Genomic DNA, 12,538 nt, shown 5'->3' with positions numbered 1-12,538 from the left:
GTTAGATTAAAATTCACAACCTCTGAAGTTTTTATGTACCATATTTGTGAAGATTGGGTTTCTTTAGAACCTCATCTTCCATGATTGCAGACTGGTGAAGCCTGATCTTGGAGAAAATAGTTTAATAGTGGGTCTCTCAACATGAAATCACAGATAAGTAGAACATGTCTACAGTATATAACCATCTACCTAGCTCCATAAACAAGACAGAAATTGTATATGTTTTGAGGTTAATTACTCTTAGTATATTAGTATAACACAATTCTGGCCCTGTCCCATACTCACTTTGGTTAATCCAGCTTTGCTCTTTGTAGATATATGCAAAAAACCTGGTGAATGCAGATCGCTGTGCACTCTTCCAGGTAGATCAGAAGAACAATGAGTTGTATTCAGACTTGTTTGATATTGGAGAAGTACATGAAGGGAAGCCTGTCTTCAGGAAGACCAAAGAAATAAGGTAGGAGGAGGAGTTTGTTTTTACAAGTTTCATACTTTAATTCAACTTCCGTCTGTATTTACAGATACTGTGACAGTTTTTATCATTTTATGATTTTGTTCTCATTGAAGTTAGTGGAGGATTTGTAAGCACCTAGAAATGAACAAGGTGATTACTAGAAGCCAGCATGGATTTATTAAAACATATCATATCAGACAATATGTTGCCTTCTTTGATAAAGACCAGAGAAATGCTATGGGCACAGTATACTTGGATTTCAGTAAGGAATTTGACAAAGTAGACCACATCAGACTTCTTGCTAAGATAAAAAAGGTGGGATAGATAGTACCACCACCAGTGAATTCACAATTGGTTGACCAAGAAATGTTCTGACAATGAAAACAATTAATCACTGAAATAGTCCCCCCCCCCCCAGAGTTGTGGGTAGTCCATCATTGGAGTTTTTCAAAAATGGGCAATGATTTGACTGGGATGGTATAAGCTTTCTTGTCTTGAGCAAGGGATTGGACTAGAAGACGTCTAAGGTGCCTTCCAGTCCTATGATTCTATGTTCTGTCAATTTAACGAATAAATTTAAAGCATTTCCAGAGACTTTAGGAATTTAGATGGAGATGGGAAACAGTTGTTTGGTAAGAGAGATTGGTTCTGTGTGATTGAAAAGGCAATTGTGTACTGTAATGTTACTGGTGGTGTAGAAAACAATTTCTCCCATTCTCTGAATAAGCAATGCATTTTTCATAACTGCTTCCTTAATTTCATAACGTGGCATCATCTTCCACCAAATTTTATTTAAGTTATTCCAAAGTCTCTCTTGAAAAGCTTGGTATTACTTTTTGAATTTCCTCTTGTTTAAGACTCAGTTCAATTTAAGAGCAAACCCTTTGTATTTTCCTGGGGGATCAAATTAATGTTATATTTTTGAGACCCCCCCCTTAAATTCTACACGGAAAATGTGCATTGACCGTGTCAATCCTCTTAGGAAACCTAGGGACTTATTTAAGGCTTTCCACTCCAGGGTCTAGGGAAAAGTGATATCCCTACCTACTATTTTAACAAAATACTGATTTTTAATCTAAATATAATCTGTGGAATCACTTCAGGGAGGACAAAAACCTATTGGTTCCCATGTGAGTATTTGGTCATTTCACAAGGCGTCACAATTTAGCATAACATCAATGATATTACATTGTGCAGGAATATTTTCCAGGAAATCTTTCAGGAATGAGGTGACTCATGAGGGCACCTGACTCAGGGAAAACAGTATTCTTAAAATATCTTCATTACTATAAAAATACTCTGGAGCAGATCCTGTTACAGGGAGATATTAATGATATTATTGCTTAGCTCTTGACTTTATTAATTGTGTATAGGATACTTCACCTCTTAGGAAATAGCTCTAACTTTGCCTTTTGTCCCAGCTGGTGAGATACTATCTAGTGATGAATGACATTTATCAGTTACAAGTGTTACTGTTTCATATCAGCATATTGCTTTAATAGGACACATCTCTTTAAATCTATGCAGATTTTCATTGAAAAAGGAATAGCTGGTCAGGTAGCAAGAACTGTGAAGTCCTCAACATACCTGATGCCTATGCAGATCCACGTTTTAACAGGTAGGAGGAATTCATTGGCTTTCAGCACACGTTTGATATGTTTGATGCATTTTTATGCCATTAACTTTTTTAGTTCTTTAAGTAAGACAAATTGTCTCTCAGAGGCATTTCTTAGTTTTGGGATGGTAAGTCAAGTTAAACATGCTCTGACATGCTCATGTTTACATATGTTAGTCTCAATGGCATAAATGTCTATGGAGATTCTCAATCATCCAGGTCATGATTGTCCCAATGGGGCTTTTCAAAAGGCAAGTGGATCTTCTTGGTTTTGAAAATATTTTGCTTCTCATCCAAGAAGCTTCTTTAGTTCTTCATTCTCAGAAGCAAAGAAATTTCTTGAATGAGAAGTGAAATGTTTTTTTTAAAACATTTTCTTCTGTTGGTGAGTAATTATTTAATAAATGTAATAAAAAATATGGAATTTGCAGAGATGGATAGGCTCACGGAAGATTTAAAGAGAAAGAAGAATCCAATATTACTCATATGGGATTTAAGGTATAATTGGCTAGAGGAAAGGGGGAAAAAAACAGGAAAGCAAAAAAGGAAGAAAGATCAACAAATTAATAAACAACTACAAACTGGAAAATGATTAAAAGATATAAATATGAAATAGACTGTAGCAAATAAATAATAGGAAATGGATACAAAATGACTCAAATGTAATAAAGGTTGTTATATAGAATATATAGAATGTTATATATAGAATGAAGAAAAAAGATGTATGAATAATATAAAGCACACACACATATATATATATAAAGTTATAGTTATAAAAGACTCATTTGTACAGATAAAAGAATCACAACAGATATGTAAAAGAAGTGTAATGTGTTGCAAAGATGTGAAGTTTGTATAAACAAAATAAAGTTGTTTTTTTTAAAAAAAAAAGAGAAGTGAAATGTTTTCAAGAAAAAAAAAACCCAAGGCAATCCAGTTGTCTTTTGAAAGCACTTTTGGGACTCTGTGGCATAGATATGTAGTTTTGTTCTGTTTCAGGCCAGGGCTAAAGGGATGTTTGCTCTAGGAGAACAAATCAGCCATTTATCTAGAGAAACTTTTTTTTTAAACCATCCCAAGGTTAAGAATGTCTTCTATACAGAACAAAAATTTATGGTAAGAATGTTTCCACTATTTCCAGTGTATCCAGTTTCCGAAGAAATGTGGCTCAAACCAAGGACTAACAATTCTGTTTTTCATGCTGGAAGGTTAGGTCCCCCCCCACCCCCCCCGTCTGATAGCAATGTTTATAGCTTTCTCCCCTCATAAGTGTGAGCGCATTCAGTTCTGAAAAGTCCCTTTATAGGATTAGATGGAAAAGGCTAACAAGGGCTACATTTGGAAGCAAGCTTTATTTCTAGACACCCTGAGCTTTCCTTCTTTAATCAAGAGAAGAAAGTTTGGAGCTCTTGAAAGAAGCTGAGGGAAATATATTAAAGAAAGAACATGCGTACAAACCAGAAGTAAAAATAAAAGTAAGTGGAGAGAAACATTTTAACATTCATGTTTAACCACCATAATTTCCATTCCATTTTTCATGCTGTGGAGCATTATTGATTTGGCCCATTTCATCTCTCCCTAATGTTGGGAAATGCTGGATTTGAATTCCAACTGGCCAAGAGACTTAAGTTCCTACAAACCATTTCATCTTCTCTGTCCTTGTTTGGAGGCCCACACAAGTAAAAATCATGTGGTTTTTGTGTCAGAGGAAGCATTTCTTGAACAGAATCCTTCTTTAATATTTAATGAAGAGTTCATTCATAGCAACAATTGAGATTGTAGACACATGGAGCAGCATTTGATAATGATCTAGAAGGCAGGAGAACATTCTTTTTACCCACCTCAGCATTAAGGAATAATAGAAAGAAAAAAGCCATAGGTTTTTTTCCACAGAATTCCTCTTTATCTGGTTATTGTATTATTTTTCTTCAAAATCAATATTCTGTTATTTCTAGAGACTTAAGAACTAGACACCAAGTCTTAATCATTCTGCAGCAAAATGCCCTTCATGCTTCTGAACTGTGCTTAATCATTGTGTCAAAGTTTTGAGCATTGCAAGTGTAGCACTGATAGCAATGCCAGGTTCAAAATATCTATGTGAATAACACATCTATGTCCCAAAAACTATATCCATAGATTTTTACTTACCAAATCTGAGTTTTGAATTTTTGAAAATGAAACTTTGTGATGATATTTCATGGACCAATCCTTCATTTCTGAGTCATAACAATAAGACAATGTTTTGTTAGCTTGTCATAATGCTATGAAGAAATTCCTCACCTAAATTCTGATGACAATTGGTGGCAAATTTCAACTCTTAAGCTTTTATCTATTTCATCAACATGTGAAGAACACAGTTTGCAGAAACCTTTACATATTGAAGAAAGTCAATAATACAGATCTCGGATGAACGTCAATAATGTGATGCATAGCTTGACAGAAACTTACCTTTCAGTGATCTGCCACTTGTTTTCCATCAGTTCATCAACAGTAGTCTTGTCTTCTTTTACATAGAACAACTCCGAAAAAGGAATTCTATATAGAAGGGACTCAAACTCTAAACAAAACCTTTAAATAAAGTGTTCTCATTTTTCTCTGGAACCCTGAAAAACAAATAAACCATAGTCATAGTTCTTTGGGAATTAGAATACACAATATTTCATCAACTTCTAAAGGAAATCATGGCTTATTCCTTCAGACATCTTGAAAGTAATTAAACATGTGCTGTATTATCTTGTTGGTTTTTTTTGACATCCCTGAGGTGAATGTCCTCATGCCTATAAGGGGAGAAAAAGAAATTCTTATGTACTGAACCTCAGTTCTTTTCATAGGAAGGAAATCATTTTGCCCACTGTGAGACAATTCTGATCTTCTCCAACCATTGATAATATTGATCGAGGTGGTCAGTTCTTCTATTTTAGCAAGCAACTTAAAAAAATTTTTTTTGTTGATTTGCCTATTATAATCTCCTACCTTGGCATTAACTTGGAGAGCTAAAGAAGTCCTACCTCCTTAGGAAATGCTTCCTAGCCTTGCCTATTCAGCATCAGAGGCTGGACTTTTTCTGAACTAAATGCCCTCCCACAAGAGCAACATTTCCAGGTAAGAATTTCTTTTTTCCAACACTGGATATAAAATTGGAATCCTGGTCAAAGTTAGAGAGCATATTTACCTAAGAACAGGAAGTGTTCATAAATATCATTTTAAGACATAGATTGTTTAAAAGAAACAGCTGTTTCCTTTAATGTAAATAATCTCCAGCTACCAATTAAAAATAAAATATATTTATCATTTTGCATTAAAACTGATATATGTTTGCTGAAGACTGTTTTCTTTATGAATTAATATGGGAATTATATTGTCCCTTTAAAGTATTGTTTATCAGAAGAATGAATGCTAATTAATTGGTTTTTTTTTTAAAAGCTCATACATTTGTAAAAGAAAAACATATTCAAAATATACAGTTAATGAGATGGTTAAATCATAGGCTTTGAAATCTTGAGGTATACTACAATTAATATCTGCTTAAGCTTGTCAATTTGTCATATGCATGTTACACGTCTAATAGATTCATAAAATTGCACAGAATGCAGTTTCTCATTAGGATAAACCACTTATTTACACCTCTGCTTTGACTTAATGAGTTATATTATTATTTTTCCCAAAAACTTCTTCAAGTCAACTGCATCCCTAAGCACCAGAGACAACTTAATATGTATAACTCATACACTATTGGAATTATTTATAATGGAAAATTTCTGTGGTGAGTATACATTAGAATATTTTTGGATCAAATCAAAGCTGGTAATAAAGTCAGAGTGACTTTAGATATTGTCTCCCACTTTAACCCCTGTTTGAAGGACAGAAACAAGTGTTGTGACTTTGCAAGATTGTTGTGTGTATTTTAACAAATCAAGAAGTGAGTACACCTCCTCACATTTTTGTTGCCAGCAGTTTAGACATTAATGGCTATGTGTTGCGTTATTTTCAGGGCACAGCACATTTACAATTATATAAGCTGTATACTCACTACTTTACATTGTAGCCAAGTGCCACTTCTTCAGTGTTGTCACATGAAAAGATATACTTAAATATTTACAAAATGTGAGGGAGTGTACTCACTTCTGTGATATACTGTATATAAAGTAGTTTGAATAGGAACAGAGTAATCCTAACAAACATGAGTTATGAAATGGTGGGTTTTTTTGTTTGCTTCACATGTTTTTTTCAATTCTCTTTGTTTTCCTGCAACTGAGAAAATACTGCTACCAGGGCCAGCCTCCTTTACTTTGCCCAGAGTCCCTAGGGAGTGGGCGGCATACAAATGACAATAAACCTTGAAACTGACTTTTGAAAAGAGATATTATGGTGAAAAGTAAGGAGTGGGGTGTTAGATCCACTGGAGTAGCAACTGGTGATAAAGATTTATGCTGGCCTCTAAGGTCAACCTTCCTTTTGTGAAGGAAGGTTGACTGCACATACACATCTATGTGACTTCCCAAGGGGACATTGGATTACTCACTAAAAAAATGTTCAGTACTATTGATAATAAAATGAATGCCTTACTATGAAATGAATGACTGGTTCCTTTTCTTATTCTTTCCTCCCTTTTTATTTTCTAGGGAGGTAGATCTCTACACAGGCTATACAACAAGGAACATTTTATGCATGCCTATTGTGAGTCGAGGAAGTGTCATAGGTGTTGTGCAGATGGTGAACAAACTAACTGGAAGTGCCTTTTCTAAAACCGATGAGAACAATTTTAAAATGTTTGCGGTCTTTTGTGCTTTGGCATTACACTGTGCTAATGTAAGTTTTGTTCTAGAAAAATAACAAGGTGAACCAAAATAATATTATTTTGAATATAATATATGGACCACTATTAATTATTACATTGAGTGATTACAAGCACTAAACTGATTCTGATATTGTGAAATTGTTTGTATTAAGTTCTTGATTTAAAATATTTAAACAATTTTATTTCTTTGATGAGGATAATGATGATGTGCCAATGAGATAGTGTTGACTCTTAGTTATCAATCTTTTTTTTTCAGGATGATTTACCTCAAACCTTTAGGTCTTCCAACACTGCACCCATCATTGCTTTAATAGAGTCCTTCCATCTTGCTGATTATCATTCTCTTCTCTTTCCTTCCATCTCTTAACCATTATAGACTTCTATGGGGAGTTAGGTTTTCACATAAACTACACAAAGTATGATAATTGGATTTTGATTATTTGTGCCTCAAGTGGGAACTCTGGGTTGATTTTTTCAATTACCCATTTGTTTGTCTATTTTTGATTATCCATAGTTTTCTCAGGAGTCTTCTCCAAACCAAAGTTCAAAAACAGCAAGCCTCCTACATTCTCCAAAGTCCAACTTCATAGAGTGTCACAGGGAAAAGCCCAATTCTGATCTTTGTAGATGAAGACATTCCCGCATCTTAATATCTTTTCCAAGGCCTTCATAACTATCCTACTAAGGGTGTACAGAAAGTCCTCGACTTACGACACAATTGACCCCAAAATTTATGTTGATAAGTGAAACAGTTGTTAAGTGAGTTTTGCCCCATTTTATGACTTTTCTTGCCACAGTTGAGGGAATCACTGCAGTTAAGTTAGTAACACAGTTAAATGAATCTAGCTTCCCCATTGACTTTGTCAGAAGATTGCAAAAGGTGACCACATGACCCCAGGACACTGCAATCATCATAAATATGAGTCAATTGCCAAGCATCTCAATTTTTATCACATGATCTTGGAAATGTTGCAACAATTGTAAGTGTGAAAAATGGTCATGTCACTTTTTTCAGTGCGTTGTAATTTCTAATGGTCACAAAACAAAGTTGTTAGTCAAGGACTATCTGTACAGAATAATAGAATTACAGAAGGGACTTTGGAGGTCTTCTAGTCCAAGCTTCTGCTCTAGCAGGATATCCTATACTATTTCAGACAAATAGGGGCCCAATCTCTTCTTAAAAATCTCTAGTGTTGGAAACCCACAACTTCTGGAAGCAAGTCATTCCACTATTAATTCTTCTAACTATCAGGAAATTTTCCTTTCTCCTTTATCAGTTTCCATCCATTTTGTCTCATCTTACCTTCTGGAGTTTTGGAGAATCAGTTGACCCCTTCTTCTTTGCAGCAGCCCCTTAGATTTTGCAACATTGCTATCACCCCAAGCCCTTCTTTTCATTAAACTAGACACATCCAATTCCTGCAACCACTTTTCAAATATATTTAACCTCCAGCATAGACTACAGCATATTTCTTTCTTAACCATTACTTCATTTACTGTTAATAGTTGGTCCTAAAAGGCAGTCTGAATTGGATGATGATCCTAAGCATTATTTTACAGTCATGGAAAATTAATAATATTTTATGATACTTCGCACACTCTGTTAAACCTCCTAAGTAAACTCATGTCTTCCCATCTGCTGGTCAGATTCACTGATATACTTTGGTTAGAAGTTTTCAGATTTTCCTTTTAGTCTTGCCATATTTCTGCAAGTATTGTATCGATTCAGCCTGGTAATGACAAAATGCTGATCTAATGCTATCTTCTAGTTTTACAGATTCTTATAATTTGGGAATATCTTCAGTACTTTCTTGGATTTCAACTTAATGTCAGGATGCACCTTTCATCTTTGTCTGATCTTCTTTAGTTACTATCTGCACATTTACATCTTTTTGTATATCAATTAATGTTGTAATCTCTTTGTAAAGTTCCTTTCTCAGATGTTTGCCTTCCTTGGCTATGATTTCTTCTTCGCAATTTCCATCATTTGATCTGACATTCAGCTTTCTTGGTTTTTAGCAACATTTTGATTTCATTCCACTAGTACATTCCTATAAATGAGATCCAGGACTTCACACTAATTCCTGATTTCTTCGTGCAAATGGGGGGTTGATAGTCAAGATCATATTGCAAAAACTGTTTGGCTTTGTTCCTCTGCTTTAGTTTGGCTTGCACTTTGCACATAATCTGTTCCACAATCATCCCTTAGCCATTTCTTTGCAATAATTGAGCTCTCCCATCTCCTTGTACCAATAATACAGTCAATTTGATTTCTGTGTTCTCCATTCTGGTAATGTTTTGGTTGCTGGAAGACTATGTTGTTACAACTAGAAATTAAGAAATCATTGGATTAACAGAAATTGGTAAATCATACCCTACTTCATTTCATGTTTCTAGGCCATAATTTTCTCTGCAATATTTCCAACTTTGATGCTGCAGTCTTCAATCACAAAGAACACATTTCATATTCTATTGGCTTCAGATTGACTTTTAACTGTAAAAAAGTCAACCTTTTCTTCTTTTGCATTAGTGGTTGGAGCATAAACTTGGATAATAATTATATTAACTGCCTAAAAAGTCTAATTAATATTATTTGGTCATTGATTGTATTATAGCCAAGTATTATTCCTAATGTGTCCTTCCTATGCTACGCCCTTTTTATGCTACATCTTTCCTGACTATAAAAGCAGTGCCATTCCTTCTTTGATATTGTCTATTGAATGATGAACAGTATGATCTTCTGACTGAATGGATCCAATTTATGTCCACTTCAGTATGTCAAGGAGTTGTTGATTCATTTAATCTTTCACTGTGTTGACCTTTTCCATTGTTTATGCTTGTTGCATTCCATGAATCCATTATAAATTTACTTTACAATTTCAGTTTTTATTTTCCTTCATGGTAACATCAAGTACTAGGCTCCCAAATGCTTTAATCTAGCCATGTCATAATCATGCAATATTCTCAGCTCTTTCTCAGTAACAAGTTGAATATTATCCAACCAGAGAGGTCTATCTACTAACACTACATCTTCAGTCACTTTATATTTTCTAATCATGTGACTTTATTTGGAGAATAATGGAGTGGTTTACAATGCCTTTTCCTATGTGGTATGAAATGGTCCCTTGGCAATTCTCATTAAGTGATCATCCACTTCCAACATCTTCCTATATTGGGCAGCTGGAAAGATCTTAACACCTTGGTTGACCATGCTGGAATTATATCCTTTTGGTAGATACTCCTGGGATCATTTAGTCATGATGAAGCAGCCCAGGAGGCTGTGAAAGGGAAGAAAGAATAGAACAAATTATTTTCTGTTAAATTATGTCTGATTGCTTTTCAGAAATTGCATGTTTGGATAGGTGTAACTAACAAGAATAACTTTTTTAGTTTGAAACCCTTAAGGAATTTTGTTCAAATAAGGGGAAAATACAAATTACTTTCATTAAACCATTATTGCAGATGTATCACAGAATTCACCATTCAGAATGTATATATCGGGTAACAATGGAGAAGCTTTCATATCACAGTGTTTGTACAGCAGAAGAGTGGAAAAATCTAATGGATTGTAAACTGCCATCACAACTCTGCAGAGAGATTGAACTGTATGTTTTTATAGTATATTATTGATATTGAAGTAAACCTTGATAAAAGTTGTGAATGTAGTAGATGTTATTGTTAAAGGCCCAAATATTTTAATGTGGATGTCTTGCAATAGATAGCTGCAATCAATTAGGGAAGGAGATTGGATCATTGTGGGGCAATTTAATCCTTTCCTCAAATTTTTTCCTAAGGACTATTCCTTCTCACACATGAACACACAGACAACACAGACACACAATTGTCCTATTATTATTTAAAATGGGTTGAAATATTCTATAAATATCAGTTTCATCTGTCTAGCTTCTTTTTCAGTATTGAAATTTCCTTTAAGTCTGTATCTCACTAGGAAATTAATGGCAAGGAAACTGTTGATAAGTACTTTGTTGATTATTGTTATGATTGGCAGATAATGCCTCAAGTGTATGTCCTGATAAATATGCAGATGCTCAGGTATGCTGGGAGTATCCCATGGTTCCATAATAACCGTGGTATGTTAATCATTTGTGTAAACAGAACAGCTGATTTTAGATCTCTGCTGCACATTATTATGTTTCCAATACACCCGGGTATTATTATTAATTTCAGGCAATGGGAATAGAACATCTGCTGTACACAAGAACAATGCAGGGATAAACAGTATCCACACACTTGGCAGCTCTATCGTGCTGATCCTTAATGTGAGGTTATGGATATTGAGATTACAAAATGTAACTCAATAGCAAGATAAAATTTAATGTGGAATGTTTGGATTATATTATTTCATTTTACATTGTTTATGACATATTTACTATTTGTTGCCCCTAAATATGGTACACATTTGATATAATCAAAAATATATTTTATTATAATTGATTATGAATAATTAAGTCAGTGTCAATCCTTAGTGACCATCTAGATAGACATTGTCCAGGATGATCTGTCTCCAACTTTGTCCTTCTGGATTTCAGACAACGCACACATTACTACTGTAACTGAGTTCATTTTCTTTTTTTTCCCACCTTTCCCATGTAAAAGACTTCTTCAAAGGAAAAAAGTATTTGCACTTTAACTGAAAACTCTGGATTAACTTGCTTGATAATTGTTTTCTTGATTATTCATTATAATCAAGATAATGATTTATTATAATTATTCATTATTATTACCATAATTTATTCTAATTAAATATTCTGATTTAATTCTGATATTTATTCATCATACTTTAATGTAGTTTTTGTTTTTGTTTTTCAAAACTTGCTTTACAATTTTTTGTTGGGATACTCCATAATGAGTTTTCCTTGTGGGTAGTAGATAGAGGGACACGGTGGCTCAGTGGCTAAGATGCTGAGCTTGTCGATTAGAAAGGTTGGCAGTTCAGCGGTTCGAATCCTTAGCGCCACGTAATGGAGTGAGCTTCTTGTCCCAGCTTCTGCCAACTTAGCAGTTTGAAAGCATGTAAAAATGCAAATAGAAAAATAGGAACCACCTTTGGTGGGAAGGTAACAGCATTCCAGTGCCTTTGGCATTTAGTCATGCCGGCCACATGAGGAGACACCTTTGGACGCCACTGTCTCTTTGGCTTTTAAATGGAGATGACTACTGCCCTTAGAGTCAGGAACGACTAGCACATATGTGCAAGGGGAACCTTTACCTAGTAGATGGTTCTTTAATTCTTTATGTGTTGTAAAGAATACATTCTTCTCTATTCAGCCAAAGAATTTAGAAATATGTTTAAATAGGCTTTATTTTTGAATCAGTCTTTCAATAAACAGGGCACTTACATATATTTAATTGGACCCAAGACACATTGATAATGTGCCTGATGGAAGTGGACTTCTTCATCCCTTCCATTCATAGTATGAAAATAGTACATAAATTATTTGGGAGATTGGGGATAGATGCTATGGAAGGGCCCCTCTTTGAAATGCCAATATTTTCTTTTCCCACACAAATAGTCTCATTCATTAAGTTCTAGCAATCCATTTTTGTTTTGTTTTATAAAGAACTAAATTCATTAATGCATGAGATGTTAACATATTTTGGTATATTTCTGTTAGAAGCCAGTATGAATCAAATATTCATTATTTCCACT

At 34.4% G+C, this 12,538-nt stretch overlaps 1 protein-coding gene across 1 annotated transcript in view; it reads left to right on the top strand.

Annotated features, from left to right (window-relative positions):
• PDE10A (phosphodiesterase 10A) overlaps positions 1–12,538 on the top strand; it is a 75,875-nt gene that overhangs the window by 41,340 nt on the left and 21,997 nt on the right. Inside the window, 5 exon segments of the mRNA XM_032216441.1 lie at positions 315–459; positions 1,983–2,021; positions 2,024–2,072; positions 6,692–6,878; positions 10,330–10,472. Of these exon segments, the coding sequence (XP_032072332.1) occupies positions 315–459; positions 1,983–2,021; positions 2,024–2,072; positions 6,692–6,878; positions 10,330–10,472 (563 nt within the window).

Source organism: Thamnophis elegans, chromosome 4 (assembly GCF_009769535.1).
Source record: "Thamnophis elegans isolate rThaEle1 chromosome 4, rThaEle1.pri, whole genome shotgun sequence".
Lineage (NCBI taxonomy): Eukaryota > Metazoa > Chordata > Lepidosauria > Squamata > Colubridae > Thamnophis > Thamnophis elegans.
Note: the sequence above shows the minus strand (reverse complement) of the source record. Positions and strands in the feature narration are given on the sequence as shown.